At 36.4% G+C, this 20,904-nt stretch overlaps 1 protein-coding gene across 6 annotated transcripts in view; it reads left to right on the plus strand.

Annotated features, from left to right (window-relative positions):
• Positions 1-20,904, plus strand: part of LOC122844826 (protein kinase C-binding protein NELL1-like) — a 225,922-nt gene that overhangs the window by 158,452 nt on the left and 46,566 nt on the right. For all 6 annotated transcript variants that reach the window (XM_044140629.1, XM_044140638.1, XM_044140607.1 and 3 more), the window contains 2 exons: positions 3,483-3,608; positions 16,928-17,050. In XM_044140629.1, coding sequence (XP_043996564.1) covers positions 3,483-3,608; positions 16,928-17,050 — 249 coding nt within the window. The remainder of the gene's footprint in view (positions 1-3,482; positions 3,609-16,927; positions 17,051-20,904) is intronic.

Here is a 20,904-nt window from a genome sequence, read left to right on the forward strand (position 1 = left end):
AGCTAACGTTAGACTGTGTAGCAGACAGGCTTCAAGGTGTAGAAGTTGTATCGGAACTGCTATTATGCTGTACTTAGCTAACGAAAAGCTCGTGTTTGTGAGACTGCCACCCACGTGACCACGTAGAATGAGCATCAGCCAATGAAAAGCGGCCCCTCTGGTAAGGTCCATGTCTTTAAAGGTCATACATTCTTTTGTAAAGGACTGTATATGAAAGCATATGAACCCTCTTCTTCTCTAATGTGTATGATGATTAGGGCTGAAACGATTCCTTGAATGATTCGAGTGCCTCGATTATTAAAATTCCTCGAGTAAACTTTACCTGCCTCGAAGCTTCGTTGATTTAGGTTTTATTATTTAGCGCAACGTGTTCCGGCCGGAACATTATTTTTGTTGCGCGGAGCTCTGACTTCCGCCTCTGAGTTGTTGACGAAAGCTAAGTGTTAGCAGCATAACGTCCAATTTTCAAGTTCGGCCTTGTGGATTTTATTGATTGATGATAATGCCCGGATTTTCATCGTTTTCGGGGGACAATAGACATCCTTAAAATGACTGGCGCGATGCCTGGAGTACGGCAGCCTTTCTCCTCCGGGAGCTGCTGGTTGAAAGCGAATGGCGGGAAGAGCGCTGCGGGAGTGTTCAAACAGGTGAGCGGATCAACAGGTGAGCAGATAGACTGAACACGGTGGGCTGAGTAGTTGATGCTTACAGTGTAAATGTGGCTTTATGGACGAACCGCACAATAAATTTTATATCATCCCAGTCTCAACAAACGGGTGGCGGAACTCATATTGGCTGTACATGGCTGGTAGATGAGTTTCTGAGTGTGACGAACGAAAGTGTCGTGAATATCCCGTATTGCTTCCCCTCCCGCCCCGTTCTTACTTTCGTCCCCATGTTCTTCATGGACTTACGTTCGTCTTACAACAGCCCTAATGATGATCCATGGTTTTCAGTTTATACGGACTTTATAAGTTTTTACCGGTACTTGCAGCATACAACAGAATACTAGCAAGGTCAACCGTCATCAATTCCAAAATCTTTCTTTAGGATAAGATGGCTTAAAAGTTCTGGCAATATTCTACCGAGTCAAAATCTCATCAAAAATCAATGTTTCTTTGAGCATAAAACGTCTAAGTGATGCCCAGAAGTGCTGAAATTGTTCTGCATTTCTGGACAAACTGGATTAGTGGTTTGTCTCCACTAATCTGTCTTTTCCAATTTCATAGTCTTAGGTTTAGTGAAGAATAACAAAATATGAAAAATAAAATTGCCTGGAATGTGATTGAAATTCACTGCCTTCCCTTTTTAAAAAAAATTTACTTCAGTGGAAATAGCTCTGTCGGAAATTTATACTCTCAATTGCACCTTCACAAAATTAAATTTTTTTGTTTTACATTTGGTGAAGAAAACAAAATACATGAAAAATCTGTTGGAGATGTAGAAAAAGCTCTACATGAAATGTATACCTTCTGCCACACCTTCACTAAATTGGGCATCATTAAACTAAAAATAAAGTAGCGTCCACAAAAAATTAGATGCAATCATTCTGCATAGAATAATGTTCCTTTTGACATCTACATGAAAAAGAGAGCCCTGCACATAGAAGAGATTCTTACATGAAGGAATATGAAGATTCTTCTCCTTTACTGGCTTACAGCAACCAAACACTTGACATTCACAATGTGGTTTTTTTTTTTCTGTTTTTCTGTTTTGCCAGACAATATCGCACAGAGAGGGTTGAGCTGATGGAAACATGTGCACACCCTCACTTACTCATAAATACACATGCACCGAGTCCTATCCCGCCTTATTTTTAGCTGTTCCCCCTACCCAGTCCTGACCTACATCAGAGCATGAATAAAGCAGCCGAGAGATGAAGAGAGTGTGCTCAGAGGGGGGTGTGAGGCGAGGAAGAGGAGGTCTGGGTTGGAGGGTGGTGAGGAGGGAAGAAGGCAGCCAGAGAGACACTGGCAAATCCAGAAAAATGAATTCCCCCCTGTGCAAAATGACAGTTCCAGTTCTGTCAGCAGACCTCACCTGCAACAATGCCCCCAGAGGAAGATGCTGAGGGCAAAAACACAAACACACATGCAGTCACACACATGGGCATAGAGTCTTGGAACAACACAGATCAAAAAGCATCATCATTCCTCCTGCCTGACACTCAATGCTTTTCTCACTTATAATGAAAGCTGACAAAAGTGGTGAGCTCTTGACTTTGAATTATTGAGGCTGTGAGTCGGTGTCGCGGGGCAGCTGCCAATCCCCTTGAACAACGTTTTGGCACCTTTCACCAATAAAGGGTAATCAAATGAGTGGCTTTTAGGGTAGAGTAGTGCTCCTGAACAAGATGGAAATTGGAGTCAGGTACTGTTGTGTGGCGTCAAAGCACTCTCATAAGTTTCATGCTTTTGATGCAGTGACCTTTTATTCTGAAGGGCATCAAAGCTTTGTACACCTGCAGACATGCTCTGTCTCTTCTTAACTCTGCAATTTACCACTCTCACTGTACACTTTCTAGGGATGAAATTTACCAAGGAAAAAACCTTTGGGTGTTGCATATAAGTCAATTACATAGTTGATCTAAATTCATCCTGTTGTAAAGGGGAAGCCTGAGCTGAACACCTCAAAGTTAAAATGTATTTATCCAAGGAGCGGATATGGAAATGGCTCTCTTCACTCTCCTTCCCTCAAGTGTGGCATGCAGAGTCCCTTAAGTGGTAGAAAGGCCAGTTAGCCTCAGGAATTTGGTCTTCTGCTGCGCACATAAATGCTCTAAACTGTGCTACTACATTCACACACACATAGAAATCCAGACCCCGTTTGCATAAAACCTCCCTTGTGTGTTTCGCGTCCCATTTCATCAGCAGCCATCCAGCTCAGCTAATGCATTCCTGAGCCACGTGTTTTAATGCTCAGACAATGTCTTTCAAGCTACATTAGGAAGGGAGGAATTGTGTATGGAGTGAAGGTGTAATTTATCACGATATTACCTGCACATTATGGGTGTCAAAGGAGATGATGCTCTCCTTGCATTTCTCTGGCTCAGATATAATGTCCTCATCTCATTAGTTCTTTCTTTACTGTACACCTTTCCTTTGGTGTATTTTAACATTTATCACTGTCTTTCATCTGTCATTTCCATATTTTTAGCTCCTTTCTATTATCTTACTTGTGACAACAGCAGAATATATGTACATGTTTGTATAATTACACACATTGGCCTGTGAGAGGATGATCTTTATTTTGCCCTTTAGAAAAATCAATTAAAGGGTCAATATTTGGGACTTGTGTATGTTGTTCAATAAAAAACAATTCAAAAAATGCAGTGCCCTGAGGCTCTGCTGTAATATGATTAAACCAACACTGACAAAGCAGTTCAGTAAAGTTCATCCACCTGTTGCAGTCTGTTACCAAAATATAAAGCCGTCTGGTCAGTTAATAACCCACTACTTCTACTTTGTTTTTGTTTTTTCTAGATATTGATGAGTGTGCAACACAGATGCATTACTGCCAGTCCAATACGATGTGTGTGAACCTGCCTGGAAGTTATCGCTGTGACTGTCTACCGGGTTTTACCAGAGTGGATGAATACTCCTGCACTGGTAAGTCTGATGCATGCTGCTATGTTCTACACATGTTTGAATTTGTTGTCAATCAGAGGCCATGATTTGAGTGTATCCAACTTTTTTGTTTTATTGCCAAATATACGCAAAGTGATTTGGTAACTATTAAACCATGACTATATTGCTGAATGCAAACTGTGATTTCTGCAACTGTAAACATAAGTTTGCGCATTTGACTACTTAGTCAGGGACATACAGATTAGAATGGGGTCAAGTACAGAAGCTTTAGGGGCTCCTGAGAGAAGATTTATAAAGTTTTTGATCACTGTTGTGTTTTTTGTTATTTGTATCGTCTTAACTGACTAATTTGTCAAATTTTAGATATTTGACAGCTTAGGTCCTGGAAATTTTTACTTTTCTTCTTAGGGTTAGGGTTAGTCTGACTTAAATTTTAAATACCAGTGTTGTTTTGGCATATTATCTATAAGACCCAGATGAAGCTGTTAAGTGTAGCTTTTGCATAGCGTAAATGTTAGGAGTTTTTCTATTCTATTTTGCAGTTTCAGCACTCTATACAAATTCTTTAGATAATTTCAGCCAGTCTAACAGAATTGCCAGTTTTCTGCCAAATTTACATCTGTGGATTTTAAGCTTATATATATATATACTAAAAAAAAGCAAAGCAGCTACCTTTCTGGGATTACTGGCAACATTTTTCCCCCAAAAGGGATGTACAGGAGCACACTTTCTCAAGAGTAAATAAAATGTACTGGGTTGGCACTCTGTGTTTCTCTAGAGAAGTGTTCTTTAATTAGCTCAGAGTTGGCAGCTACACAGGGACATGGATCTATCGGCAACCAATCCATTCTGCGGCTTGTAAACTGTCCCAGCTGCTGACTGGGAGACCTGGGAAGACTCTTTGCATCTGTGAGGAGAGATAAATCCTCCTGCTGGCCTCCCTTCCTCCCGTTCTGCTTCTTCTCATGTGTTTCCCTTGGGGGTTCCGATCTTCATATTTGCTTCTTAATATTTCACAGTGGAAACAGAATTGCCCATCAGCTGCTGTAATTAGCTTTTTTTGCCCTAATTCCTATTGTTTTGTTAATTGTGCTTAGGGTTTTGTGATGGAAACATTGGCACTGGATTAAAGAAGACAGATGCAGAGATGTTTTAGACCAAAGTGTTATTTATTTACACCCAATATGTAGGGTGTTGAAATCTAAGATGTTCACATGAAAAGCAGTAAAATATTACTGCTTTTAAAATATTTACATTGGAGGGTCATAAAGTGAAATGCAATGTTCAATATTTTCTTTTGAAATATTGAAGTTGATAAACATATAAAGCAGGGCTTAGGAAAAATGTCTGCATTGCTTTAAAGCTGCAGTATAACTTTTAGGTTATTCTGTATTTGCTAAGACTATGACTATCTTAAAGTTACACAGCGCCTCACCAAAAACAACCAATCAGAGCCTGAAGGAGCGTTTTAGTGCTGCTAAACTGTTTATCCACTGCTATTGGTGGCCATGCATTGGCATTCACCACAGGCTCTGCTGAGCAGAAAGCAAGGGGTGAGCAGCACATTCATGGAAATGATTGACAGCGCCAAGAACCTCCTCCTGGCTCTGATTGTTTCTAGTCAGCAACGGAAGAAGGCAGAGCAGCTCGATTTGTTTATCACAGTTTATCTGTCTCATACTTTACTGTCACGACACAGTACAGCAAATATGTATTATTTATTTATTTTGTGTTTTTTTTTTTCTAAAAGTTACATACCGCAACTTTAAGCAGCTCTTTAAAAATATAGATATTTTTTGAAAGCTGTAAGAGTACATCTAAATGACTTTCAGCTGAGATAAAACAGATACTGCAGTAAAAAGTGTTTTTATGTTGCAGATGGCCGTTGTGTGTTTGTTCCTGCCTCTTTGCTGCAGGCCTGTAAATGCACCGTGTTTGTTTCTTCACAGACACCAATGCATCAGTTAAGTTCATTCACCCCAAAACTTTGCTTACACCATTCTTTTCCCAGAGGGTTCAAAGCTACTGCACTATTTTTTACAGCATGCATCTTCTTAGTCTTTCAGCACTTTTAATCTGATTTGTCTTTCGCGTGTCTCCCTCTCCTTTAAGCAGACAAAGCTCTGTAGAGAATCAGAGGTTGTAGTAATTGTGTTTCCACTTCATTCCCCTTCTGTCGAAGTGACCAAGTTGCTCTAGGGTACAAAAGAAAAGAGGTGGCGGAAAAGTGAAGCTCCATATCTCAGGCTTTTAAATCTTAAGTATGGCCTCCAGTTCTCCTGGAATGGCTTTTCTGCAGCCCACACATACGAGGCATATGAATTTCTTTACCTGTTGTGTGGGTGATTATCTGTGCAAGATTCACATTATTTTTCCATCACTTCAGCAGTTTTGCCATTCTAAATTAAATATGATTACCTGTCAGTCAAGCAATCTTGTTAGGACTGTGATGTATTTTTCCTTCGTATTTTCCTAAGGCCTGGTGCAACACTTATGTTGCTCAGAGCATAAAACCGAGCTTCTGATTCCATACAGTCATATTCACTGCATGATGAATAAGAATGAAACCCTGTGGTTTACAGCATGATGCAGATATGAATACAAATAAGACAAGTTAAATTTAAAGTGTTATAGTGCAACGTACAGTTTGTAAGGTTACCAGCATAAATAATAAATATATTTTTTGCATTTTTGCCCCCAAATACAATATTAATCCATTCAGTACTTTATTATTTTTACATAGATTTAGGTAAAGATAAAGTCATTAAGTTATCAAACAGAAACTGTCTTCAAGAAGTCTGTTTTAAAGCAGAAGAAGGGAAAAAGCATGACCACTTTCTGCTCATTTCAGCAAAATATTGGCGAGCAGCAATAAGATTTAAAAAGGTAAGTAGAGCCAGGTGACCGTCAGTTTCTATAATTAGTTGTAGATGCTTTCAGAAACTGACAGATTTTATTCTCAAATAAGACCAAAACAACAGGAGAGCCTATTTAAACTCTATTATGATACATCTGTTAATGTTTTACTCTCTGTAGGAGTTTTCATAATAATCACCATCATGTCTCGTTGCTGCTGTATTAAAAAAAATACTTTATCCAAGCATTCAAGCAGCATAGATTGACAGCATTAATAATTAGGTACATAACCCAGGAGACAACAGCTTTCTGTTTCCTTTTTAGATATTCAGACTGAAGACATTTATGTTTATAAATATGTTATTTTAGGATTCCTCATATCCCACTCTCTAGAGGCATTTGTGATAAATAGTTGACTACACAAATAAAAAAAAAACACCAGCAGAGACATTTAAGCAGAATGATGCAGTTCATGGTCATTTATTCCAATGCTTTCAATCATTCTCTGTCTATGTTTAAATTGTCACAGCAAACTGAAATGAGTGTCATGCACAGTTTGAATATTACCAGATATCAAATCTGGTTATAGAGGTAACAGTTATACATGAACAAATCTGGGAAAAAAATAATATTTCATGAAATAAAATGCTAATTTTATGCTTCAACAATGCTTTGAATTTAAATTAATATGCATTAAATTTAGTTTGCTATTATCAAACGAGGTTAAATGTTTTCATTGTAAAATAATTGAATTGCTTCAGGTTATTCTGGAAATCAGCACTATACAATAAAATTTAATTCAGGGAAATTCATAGTAAAAAGAGTACAATGTCTTTAAGAGCCAACATTTTACCAATTAGGACTTAATTAAATTGATCTGAAACTGATCAGATTGTAACATTTTTTTCTTACGTTCTAACCTTAAATTGGAAGTATGTAAGTTTTAAATAATAAAATGTCTACGTATTTGTTAGAGCTGACCTTCCTCCTGTCTCTGATTGGGTGTTTCTGACCAAGCTGTGGATTTCTGCAGATGACAGTAGGGGCACTGGGAGGAGGTAAAGGAGCTTGAGGTCTTTGCAAATTATCTGGGAAGGTTGCTAAGGCAGTGAAGAGAGGCTTGGCCTGATGTGGAACAGTTTATCAGAGCAAACATCTCACACCAACTGTCGAGCATGATGGAGGAGGGTTGATGATTTGGACTTGTTTTGCTGCTGTAGGACTTGTGGCTCTTGCAGTTTTCATGGCTAGTGAGGCACTGACTCCTCTGGTGTTGGAAAAAGAAACACATAAACCCAAAATAGAAGATTTATTTTGAAATTTGACCTTTGAAACACTTAATTGTGTTATTATCAATTCCGTCCATTTTAAAAGTAGGTCTACTTGAATGGAAATGATCACCACATAGGGGATTTGTCCTTGGTTGGAACCATTTGAACTGTATGTTTTTAATCTTTAAACACGTAGAAGAAAAGCACTGTGCCTTCTGCGTTACTCTGTGCCTTTTCACTGTGCATTTATGACAGGCCAGAAAGCCTAAATAGGCCACAAAGATTTATTAAATATAGTAGAAAGACTGTAGAATGTCAACATCTGTAGTACATTTGCAGTGAAACATGTATATCTATATAAAGAAAGACAGTAACAGGCATGCACCAACTGCCTGCCTGCAAATGTCAGTGTAAACAACATAACACCTGCTGATGCAAAGCTCATTTATTTATTTTTTTATTTGCTCGTTTATTTATGCACAGTTTAAATAAATACACAGCTTATCACTGCCTCACCTCGCCCTTCTTCCATGAATCTGAACAGGCAATGCATAAATTCAGTGATTTATTTGTTTGTTTTCTTTTTTAACCTTTTTCATGATACTTATCAGATTCTGTTAGCAAAATGTCCTAAAGAAGCTGCAAATAGTTTCATGCATCACTTATAATAACTAGAAATGACTGCACCATATCATCCAAAATACAGTAGATGTTTTGAAAAAATGTAACAAAATTCTTTTTCAAATATTTATCTAATTATTGTGGGAATTTAGTGTGAAATGTCTGGCAGCCCTCTCCATATACATTAGCTGCTAAAAAAATAGAGACCATGCCGTTAAACAGACTTGACAGCAGCCAATTTAATAATCCCATCAAACGCAGTTTTGGGAGGGGAGGGAAAGAATTCAGATAAGTTTGTCTTGGTCTTCTCTTTCATCTATTTGTAATTGCCTCTGAGATGTGGGTGTTTATATTTAGCCTCCCCTTAAAGGTTTGATGTAGGGAATGTTTCTTCCTGTTCATCAGAAAACTGTGCAACCATCTAGAGTGATGTTTGTCCTCACTTAAGTCTGCTTCTCTGTAACCGTCGTCTCCTCACTAGTTCCCTTGGCTGAATACAGATTGAGTCTTGAGGAATAAGAATAGAACTCTGTGGCTATTAAAGGGCTGCATGTTTACTGACAGAGCACATTAAAGCAACATGCTTCCCTTAATATAATCTGATGCTTTTGCATTTTTATTGCCTTGAACTGTATATCTCCTTGGATTTTAAATGCTTTTCTATAAGGTTGTTTGACACAGGTCTATAGGGAGGATATGAACTGAGGCAAACCAAAAGATCTACTCACAATGTAAAGTGAATATATTAGTCTCACAATGGGAGCCACTTGCTTTAAGTGCGAGGCCATTAGTGCTTCCTGTCAGTTCCAACACATTCAGTGGTGGTTCAATTTTTTATTTTTTTTCTCTCGTCCACATTTTCATTTTCTTGAGTTAATATACCAAGTGGAGCTGTTAAGTTTTGATAAATATGTGCTTAACAAGACAAATAAAAACATGTTTAAAGTTGCTTTTGTGAAATTTTAAACATTTCCTGCACATTCATGCAGCAGCATTATTATAGGATTTTCTGCATTGCAAAAAAAAAAAGGATTGCTAAAGTTGCTCAATATTTTCTATATTGTCATCAACATTTTATCCTGTGAAACAGCTTTAATTGTTTTGTTTTTTTTCTTCCCTTACATGACTTAAAAAGAAAAAAGAAACTTGTTCTCAATTTGTTTTCTCAATTTCTTTTGGTGTCATGTTTAGGATGTTTGTTGATGAAATCTAAGAAAAATGCTATCACCATTGCTATTCCCAAATTGCTATATACAAGGACATCGTATTTCAAGTTTCAGACTGAATTTACCTTTTGTCATCATTTTTGAACACATGGAAATGTGTTAAATCTCTTGTATTGCTGTGTACATTTATGAAGCATTAAAGAGACAGACACAAACAGGTAACTAGAAAGCAACAGTTTTCTGAAAAAAAAAAGAAAAAAGATTTTAGGAAAAGATTAGTAAACTGAAGATGTGATTTATTGAACTTTTTTGAAATCTGAAATCCAAACTGCTTGTCAAAACTAGAGCAACAATTGCAATATCTATCTGAATAAAGTCAGAAGCTTAGTTTTTGAAGAAGTTTCTCAGTGCTCAAGTGAGATACATGCAGATTTGCATACATCATTTATTATGTTAATATTTGGACATTTTTGGCAAGGTTGTAAAAATCATAAAATAAAATAAAAATGTAAATTTAACTCAAAAGGAGTGTAAGTGGACCAATTTACGTAATTTAAATCCATTTATCGTATTCAGTACATGCTATTTTGTGTGTTTCCAATGTCTTTGACTTTTAAAAATTGAGATATATGCTTCATGCAGTGGTACATAGAAAAAGCGGTATTAATTGACCGGTGGGTCAAGAGAAAGCATTCTCTTAAGCCCCAGGTATATTACAGCTGGGAATTTAGAAATGTCCCCCAACTAATTTAATAGGAACCTATGTCCTTTGAGCTGAATGCTATGACAAGCATTCAATATATTTTGCCCTGTGGCACAGGACATATCTCAGCTGGTTCACCCCATGTTGAGGTGAGCAGCAAGGCTGGGAGTAGTGAACACAATGACTTCATGTAGGACAAAAAAAGGAGAGGAGGTTAGGGTGGCAGACGGGGATTAAACCTTGTAATTTCTGCCGTGCTCTGTTCTTTTTTATGAGCTTGTCACAGGTCATTAAATTTCACGTTACTGAAGTGTTCTGCTTGACATTATTGAATGAGGCAATGTTGGAAGCTTGAGAGATGAGGACACGTTTAAAGAATTTATTACACATAGGAAAGAGGAATCGTAATGTATTGGTTTAACCCGAATATCCCCTGATGCACACAAAAATTTAACAAAAAAAATGTACGTTTAAAAAATGAACTGTTAACTGTAATAATTGCTCTAATAATTTGATCTATAGCATGGCATAAACTTAAGCATATACTAATATTTACATTATCATCATAATCCCTGGATGAGAAATTACAGAATTTATAATAAGCTGGTCTTTTGATCCAGTTCAAGGTCAACATTATTTTATATAATTAAAATAAAATATTAAGATACCAAGAAGGTTTTTTGAGTTGATAAACCTCAAAAAACCTTGTCTAGCCTGTCCAGCCTCTTTGGATGCCCTCAGGATTCCTCGCTGTGTTTCTTTTTAAAAAATTTTTTTTTATTAATGCAGCACATGTTTGACGCCCACACGTCACAAACGACCCACAAAAACCACCCAGTTGTGTGGGTGAAACGACCCACACGACTGGGAATTGTGGGTCAAAAATGATTAATTATACGAAGTTAAGCTTGAACAGAGTTGTTGTTAAGAAGTCAAGGGTAGATTTCTTTTGAATACGTTTCTTTTTAAAATCCTCTCCAGACTGTAGTTTCTTAAGCTTTCTGTCATGACCCACAAGTCAGAATGGTTTCATTCTTTAAATGTTTCATTATATTGACAAATGTTTCTTACGCAAAGCTGACCAAACCTGAATCATGTTGACTGTTGCATACTGGTAACTCCTCTGGTGTTCCCTCATTGGAAACTAGTTTCAGTTTTAGTTCTCATTCAATGACTACAGATAGTGAACTAAAATTTGGTCCTAATATAAACTTTTTTATATTAATACTATAAAACATGGTGGCATGCATCACCTAGCATGTTTATTATGTCAACATGCAGACCTTGCAGCCTGGCCTTAGTCAACCTACCTTCATCTGTTCAATCTTCCTGATACAAATCTTTGTATCTTTGCTGATACAAACTGAACACTTGCAGCACCTGCTTTCACTGACCTTCAGGTTTTAATTGTAAGAAATCAAGATGAGTTTAAAAGTTTGAATAAAAATTTACACTTTAGAGTAAGGACTAAAACATTGGTGTTCCTCATTAGTAAAACTCAGTGTCTGCTTAGAGTAACCTACACTCATATCCTTTAATGACAGAATAGCTGTGCTGTTATTTTGGCTATATTTAAGTAACAGAGCAAGCTTTTAACTTTAAGGGTAAATGATATAGTGACTTTCTGCATAGTGTAGCTAAGGCTTGTCTTTAATTTTTATGTTTACATGTTTCATTCACTACCAGGTAGAGCTGTGCTCGGTTCAAATTTGCCTTTTGGAAAGTAATACCATAGGAAAAAGCGTTTTTTATTAATGTATAAGTGAAGTTGAATTTATTTTCTTGATGATTAATATATAAAGTGAAAATAAAACAGACTATTTTATACAAAGGTGACCAGCTGCATGAAAGAGCTAAATAGACATTTTGTGTAGTTTGTTGGAAACAGTTTGCATTACACTAGTAATGCATCAGACACACCGACTGTGATGTTTTAGAAGACGATGTTCCTCAGAAGTCAAACCAGACTCCCTGCTGTGTCTCATAATAGGGATCTGTGACAGTATTAGTGACACTTGAAAAACAATCGTTAAATTGCTTTGCCACTTTTACAAATTCAGTTGTTCTTTTTTTTAAATTTTATTTAGATTCAGTTTGTACCAGTGTCATAGGATAGTGTGGTAAAATGTATTTTGCAAATACCCACAACTGCCAACCAAAGGTGTTTTGTAAGACAAAGCAATATTTTTTTTAGTCTGCTATAACAAGCATACTCTGTGCTCTCAAAGCCTCACACAGGTAGGCTTTTGCCAACATTTAACATAAATTGCAGTGAATTTCAAACTTTATCAATTGTATCCTTTACAATTTTAACCTTCATATTAGAATAGCAACTTGTTCACACATCAGATCACAATTATGTGAAAAACAAAGTTAAGTATTTTTGTAAGTGAAATTAAATGAAAAAAAACCAAAACAATATTCTGTGTTCAATGTTTGCATATCTTTTAGTAACTCAATAATATTTTAGCTTCACATATGTAAAATAGAGAGGGTTATCATTAGTATTGATGATTCATAAGAGATTAAAATCTCACCAATCTACTTGTGCTTTAGGGAACAGTGACTTGTCTGACCTTCTAAGACATGCAGCTCCATTATTACATTTTCATTCTGAACATTTTTTCTAATTGGAAAATAAAATCAGTAAACCTCCCAATCCTTCTAATATTTCATGTTCTTCAAGGCATCCATGATGCAGAAGCCTCACTGGGCGCTGTCCGTGGTCCTGATGATGATGATCCGTTATTATGCATCATTAGCTCAGCGCTTCAGGGGTCACCTCAACATGTCCAGACTTGACTCTACATCACTACATAATCATCACTAATTAGGAAAAAAAAAATCTGACAGAGACAGGCAGCGCACTCATATGAGGCGGTTGTTATCTCGCAAAGAATCGCTAAGGTAACCAAAGGCAATGTAATCATTTCTCACTGACATAATCATCTATTGTTCAGATTTACTATGTTATTGGGGAAAAACACTCACTTGAATAGTCTGTTAGAGCTTCCCAACCACTAATGGTTAAAATATCCCATTAATAATTCTATGACAGTGGTAATTAATTTTTTAGTTCTCCTGCAGGTATGATAGACAGCTATCACAGCATGGTTTTTAGGTGAGTGATGAACTGTGCTAGAACATAGTTAATTTTTTATCAAATGTGTGTATAAATGCATTTAAATGATTTGAACTTTTTTCACTCAGACTGGGTAATATTAGGCTATACTTTAGAATACACAAAATCATCTTAGTTGTACCTTTCAGGACAATACAAACAAAATATGAAAATATACTTAAAATATTGTTTTTATTTGAAAAAGCTACATTCTTAGCCATTATACTTAAGTTTTTTTTTGTTTTGTTTTGTTTTTTTTTCCTCAATCAGGAATCGTTATTCAACTTAATGGTAGGTATGAGGAGTCTGGGTATAGTGAGCCATGTCATTCTTTTCCATTGTCACCTTCCTAAAATAACGGTCTAAGTCACTTTTTAACAAAAGCAATTTTTGTAAAAAACAAATAGAAACTTTTCCCAAAAACTGACTGTTTTTTTTTTTGTTGTTGTTGTTCTTGTTTGTTTTTTTACGTATTTGTTAAAGCTGTCACTACAGTCTAGCAGTCTAGTAGGAGGCAGATAATCTGTGGGAAAAATCAAGGTCCTCTGCTTTCTCCCAACGTTTTCTGGAGAAATGCACAGATCTGTCAGAAACAACCAATCAGAGCCAGAAGGAGGGTCTCAGTGCTGTCAATCATGCTTGTGAAATGATGTTGGTCTGAAATATAATTTCCATCAGAGCACTGAAATTTATGGGAGTTATATGACAAAATAAGTCAAAAGTATAAATACTTTTACAAGATACAATGTGTACTAATTTCTTTCTTGATCATAATATCTGGCTTGTGTTTGTGTATTTTTTTACTCATTAATTGAGCCTGTACAGAAGTAACTTCAAACAACATATACGAGTATTTCAGTGTTTTACGTTGCTGCCCTCTTTATCAGCTCTCAACATTAATCTACTAAATATTTAACCATGTTACATCACAAATTAAATCTGTTTTTGCTGGCTCCTCTCGTAAACTCCGCTTCACTTCCTACCTCTACTTTATAGTTCAGCATGTGGAAGAAATCCATGGGACGATGAAGGCAAAATCATTTCTCCTGGTCGCTGCAGGGCTTCATGAGCACCACTCATTAATTAAGCAGAATACATTAGTCATGACTCCCACCAAGCTTTTGTACATTGATGAGGTGTGTGTGTGTGTGTGTGTGCATGAGAGTATGAATTTTAAGTGTACTCAACTGTAGGCTATTTCGTGACATGCACTTGTTTCTATGTTACAGAAGATACATAAACTATTGGGCCATGTTGCAAAAAGCATATCACTAAGCATATATTTAGCATATCACTAATAAATATGTAAAATCATGTTTGGTTCTAGAACAATGATTTCCTGCACTGTACATCAATAACCTCATTTTGTTTAAATGCAGATGTGTAATTATTATTTTGTGCTCGTCTAAGGATTCTGTTTTAACAGCCAGTCTTTTTACTTAATCTGTGTAGAAGTAGATTGAGGTTAGCTCAAAAATCTTTATTAGGTGATTCCATGATGGTATATGTTATGCTAAAACGCAAGAAAAAAATTGAATAGATCTTAAAATACAAACACTTCCCATAATTGTTAAATTACTTTGTTTGATGATTCATGGAACAAAACTTTCTTTTCAATAATCTTGCTTCAAGCTGAACAAAGGATCTTACAGCTTGTGCAGGAAGTGATTTCTTTTTGAGGGCGCAAAGTCTGAACTGTGTGGGAATAAGTGTACCGGATTTATACCACAAGACTGAGCATAAGCTTGATTAGAAAATGAGTGACACTCAATAATCTTTTAATCTTGCTTTTCTTCTTATAATTATTGGAAGGGGAAGTCAAAGTGAAAAAAAAAGCATAATTGCAAAGACTGTTGGATTTAACTCAGTGTTCTGAAATGTGGTGAAGTCAAAATCTTTTGGATTCAAATATTTAAACTGGTTTTAAAAAATGTTATTTTAGAAGGTGTCAGTCTTAGTGTGACTAACTCACAACAAGCAAAGCAGAGAAAATCCAACTGACTTGAATAGATTTTGCACACAGTTTATCAGTTTAAACAAGAAACAAAGTATTCTATAACCAGTTGAAACAAGATGTAGTGGTTTCTTGCACTCATCTACAGGATTATGCATACATCCTTAAGGGAGATGTTTCTTTTATTCAAGACACAGTGCCTACCTAGTTGTAAACCTGCTGACTAGGTGCCAATACTCTGCTTAGAAGCTTGCCAGCTTAAGTCCCACCCCTCTTCTATCACAACAGTTCCCAATGAGACAACCCATGTCAAGTGGCCCTTCACCTCCAGCTGCATCTTAGATCCAGTCTCTCCCCTCTCTCAGCTCACACAACCATCAGGGCTGATCACTGGAGTTTTCATTCTGAAGGACATGTGCATGAGAGCCTGCAATTTAACGTTCCTAGGAGTGACTGTAATCAATTTTATGAACAAAATTCAGGATGTCATAAACCCCCATCTGTTAGAATTTCTGAAAGAGAACTTTCTCTGCCTTTTCGATACCATCTATTCCAGTGGCTGCAATAAAAAGTAAAACAAATAAAAACATTTTTTTTAAAAAGAGACCAAAAGTGCTTCTTGGAAGTCCAGTCCACAAACGTGATGCAAAAAATTATTTTAAAACTAACTTTTTATGTCTTTTTTTATTTTGCCTGCTCAGTAAACCTGTAAAATTTCATTTAAATTGACCAAATAGGTTGATTTTTGTTGAAAATGAATCTGCAAATCACTGTTGATGCAATACATATAAAAGGTTTTGCACAAGCCCAGAGTTTCTCACGGTTTGGAGTTAACTGCAATCTAAGAAACTTAGTTCATTTTGCCAAAGGCCATGTACAGTTCTGAATAATAGTCGAAAAAATATTGAATATGAGTAACAAATACATTGCAGGAAATGCAAAGTTAGTTTTTTTTTTGCTTAGAAACTGGCTGAAAAATGGGACAATCACTGAAACCTAAACAACAGCACACAATGTTACAATTTGTTAAAAAATGTGAAATATTACTTTGGTTATTATATATTTCCTTAAAAAAGCAATCATTTTTCAGATGTATAATAAAACATTGTCTTTCAATGTAAGACATGTTTTGCATATCTTTAAAGAAATGTGCAAACAAAAGTTCAGTTGCTTTATTGACTTGAGGTGCTTTAACCAATTTTCAGTATTTTGTATCCCTGTGGTTCCTTGTGGTTTCTGCATCTAAAAAATGGCCTAATTGATTCGAAGCAGTCAGCCTGCACACCTGGCATACATCAGCTGTTGTTTTTCTTGCATCTATTGTTAATTGGGGTTATTTGTGGACCACTCACTGTCATGACTCAGCACACTTGTAATCCACTGTGGGAATGGCAAACATGAAAGATGATTGTAAACATAGTTGTTCAAAGACCGGGTTGTTGACACGATAGAATCTTGGCTTCAGCTTTATTTAGCTAAATAATCACAGCTTTTCTATCAAAATTGTTGCTGAACATCCTCTCATAGCTGACTTTCTCTTGCCTCTTGGATAAAAAGAAAGAAAATGACTTCCCCATCTTTAACACAACAAAAATACAGATGTCCCACACCATTATGATTGCAGACTTTCTCTTTCCATCTCCCGCAGAGCACGATGAGTGTGCCAGTGGCCAAAGCTTGTGTGATGAGAATGCCATCTGCACCAACACCATCAGAGGACATCTGTGTACCTGCAAGCCAGGCTATGTGGGGAATGGCACCATATGCAGAGGTAAGATCCTGCCCTGGAACAGCCCTCTGGACACAGAACAACATCCTTAAGCTTTCCTTACATCTGACTGGAGCTCATTGTGTGCTTGATGCCAACATGGTTCTCTTCATTCTTAAATCACCTAACCAGGCAGCAGCTGCAGCAGCAGAGATGATGAAAATTGATTCTAGACCAGTTTCAGCCTGTTTTCACACAGCCTCTCCAACATTGTTCTCCCTGTTGACCTCTTACCCCAGCAGCTTGCCTGCTTTGCACACCATTGGCTAGAATTAAGCACCTGTTTTCTGAAGTGTGTGTTGCTCTTTCAAATCTTGCACCCCATCAACATTTTTGCACTCAGGCATTTAATTTATTCATATTTATTTCTATTTTTATCCTTAGCAGATTTTATTTGTGCCCTATTTTTAGGTATGCTGCATAAGTTTACTTTGGAAAACTACAAAATCATAAACATGGTAAACGTCTGTACGCATATGACCTAAAAAAACTACAGTATTCACTGTTTCACTGTTTCCTCTTCACGGAAAGAGCTCCTCATTGAAATACCATTGACAGGTACATCAAAAAAAGGCAATCTCAATTTTTTGTTTTTGTAATTACATATGTCAGTAAAATTTTCATAAAAGCTATTTTTTCCTGTCAGACCAACTTTTTTTTACTAAAAGAAAGAGACAAAGTAAAACATTATTACATTAAGTTTTATTTTAAGGAGATTCAGAATTTTGTTTAGCTGACCTATATTTAAGGTCCTCTTAATTGAATAAAGTTAAATGACCCAACTTAGCGGGCTGCCCAGTGATGCAGTTGGTAGAGCTGTTGCCTTGCAGCAAGAAGGTCCTGGGTTCGATTCCCAGCCGGGGGTCTTTCTGCATGGAGTTTGTATGTTCTCCCTGTGCATGCGTGGGTTCTCTCCGGGTTCTCCGGCTTCCTCCCACACTCCAAAAACATGACTGTCAGGTTAATTGGTTTCTCTAAATTCTCCCTAGGTGTGAGTGTGTGTGTGAATGTTTGTTTGTCTTGTATGTCTCTGTGTTGCCCTGCGACAGACTGGCGACCTGTCCAGGGTGAACCCTGCCTCTCGCCCGGGACGCAGCTGGAGAGGAACCAGCAACCCTCCCGACCCCATTAGGGAAGAAGGGGGTATAGAAAATGGATGGATGGATGGACCCAACTTAGCTTAGGCTGCTAACCATGCTTGTAATTTAAATTCAACACAATAACTTAAACTGTAGTTTTTATGTGGATCTGGGCTGACCATTGCCTTCCTCATCTCCCTTCAGTGCTCTGTAGCTGTTTTAGTATGCTACTAATGTGTATTTTCATCGAGTGCTTTGGATTCACACAATGTCTTAAAAGGATGTAACTCAATTAAGATGAGTTTTAAATAATTTGGACTGCCTACCATAGCTAGTCTTAGTGTGTCACAATTAATTTAATTGTTCACGTTATTATACAGAGAAGAAAGGCTGGATAACTTGGTGTAAGACTGGGGCTTTCCATGTGGACCCTGTTGATTCCTTAATTACCCTCACAACAGGTAATGCTGGGGTAAACAAGAACGTCAGTAACAATCTAAGAAGAGCCCTCATAGCATCTAAGGAGACTCGTTAGTCTGCTGGCTTCTTCTGTGTACCAGAGGAACTTTGCAGCTATGTGTGGCCCCTAATAAAAAACAAACAAAAAAAAAAAAACAGCACTGAAGTCCATCAGAAATTCTACAAAATGAGGTGTGTCATTGTGCCAGCTTGACTCCTGCATTTATCTGAGAAACTGACACACATAACTAAGTAAAATATGGAGGATACACAACAAATCAGTCATGAGATCATTTCAAAGTGTCAATCTTGTTTTGAAAATAGCAATTCAGTCTTTAATCCAGAAAAATGGGAACTAACCTTATTGTTCTCACCTTTAAACCAAGACAAATCAATTTTTAGAAACTTTTCTAAAATATTTTCTAAAACTTTTCTAAAATAATTATTGCTGTTTAGTTGTAAAAACAAAAACATTACATATAGAATAGGAATCATTACTTTACCCACTTTCAATATTGACTTTTAGTATCTAGATCTTTTCCCCAGTAAAAAGATCTCAAGAAAATATAGCTGTTGCTTCCATGTAACCCTGGAAAAGCAGTAGTATAAGAACTACAAGTACTGTAATTTGAGAAAATACAACACATTCCATGGCATGCTGGTAAAGCAAATAGCTTGCAAAAGTTTTAAAGCAAGATCTCCATGCTTGTACATATTTTATATTCAAACTAACACAAAATGCATGTTGCAAAAGATTATACAGCAATAGAATTTGTTGAGAGTACAGAGGAAAGAGTTTTCCACAATAATATTTTTCTGCAGGGGATTTTGCATTTTAAAACAGTTTGCTTCTCTCTATCAAATTTTTCTACAGGTCTTTTTGTCAAGCGGTGTTTATATGCTTCATATTGTAATTTCAAGTGAAATCCTGGGGAAGCATTTTCAGGTGTGGTTCATATTAATGTCCTATAATAATACTTCAAACTAGGAATTATATGGCCTGAAAACCTTTTGCTATCTAGTCCTTCTCATTTTCTGGCCAGTGTAATTTGCCTTTTTCAGGCTAGCAATAGAAGTAATATACGAGAAGTTCTTTAATTATAAAACTGTATTTCCAATCTGCATGACTGAAAACAAACATCTGCAGTCTCACAATTTGTGAGATTGCAGATACACAGATGTCCTGTGTATCTCAGATTACACTGGACAGCTACGTTTTGTTTCTATGCAACTGCTTTCAGAAGATCCAACTGGAAAGGATTTAATGCAGTATTCTGTTTCTCTCTACAGAAAAATGTAAAAACGATATAGAGTAAAAACTATGTTTTTGCATAATGCTTAAAACACATTTGAATGGTAAGATTAAGAATTTTTTAGTTTCTGAGCATCTTTCTGTATATTACTTAATAAACATACACTGCCTGCTCAATTATATTGCTGCATTTGTAAATAAAGACATCCCATCAACTTGCATGACTTTCTATCATGAAAGTTTCATGACTCAGTGCATATTCTTGGCAGCTTTCCAAGTCATGAGGGTATCATTAAGCCTAATAAGGCTTTGGGTTTCAGACCTGCTTAAGCATGATCTTATTAAGCCTCACTACTTATATGTGAGTCAACAGATATTATTTCTTTAGTGTTACATGAAATATTTTGATAATCTTTATTTGCTAATAAACACAATTCCCTCTATGTTCCAAAGTTTTTATTTAGGCACTCAAAAATAAGAGTAGCATGTTATGGAAAATAATGACACACTGACCCGACAGTTACATCCCAATTCAAATTTTTGTGTTAATATTTTTTGGTCAACTATTTTTTTAATTGCTGGAGGTTTAAAGCTAGAATGTATGTTTGAGATATTTATTGTGATCTCTAATCAAATGCAAAACGGATATTAGAATGAGAAGCAGGTAGAGGGTAGGTCTAGAATAGATTTGTCATTTTCAAGTGGCTTCCCTACAGGTGAGCTTCTTTATTTACTCGATACTCACACAGAATAAAAACAAATGTATGTGTGGACTCATGCATACAAAAACGTAAAAAGAAAACTGACCAACAGAGTTCTAAAAATCCCCAAACAGTGCTAAGAATATGAATAATTGATTTGAGCACTGATATAATCCAGGATAGACTCCATCTATAATAGAATATATATCATGGTTCTCAAAATGGACCGTAGAAAAACTAAGATGCTGTGCTAAAAAATGGCAAACCACAAACAAACAATGAAGATCTATATAGTGGAATGGATTAGTGATCCCGATGCATTACCTCTGCTCACACTGTGAAATATATGTTTATATATTTGTTTAT

Source organism: Gambusia affinis, linkage group LG02 (genome assembly GCF_019740435.1).
Source record: "Gambusia affinis linkage group LG02, SWU_Gaff_1.0, whole genome shotgun sequence".
Lineage (NCBI taxonomy): Eukaryota > Metazoa > Chordata > Actinopteri > Cyprinodontiformes > Poeciliidae > Gambusia > Gambusia affinis.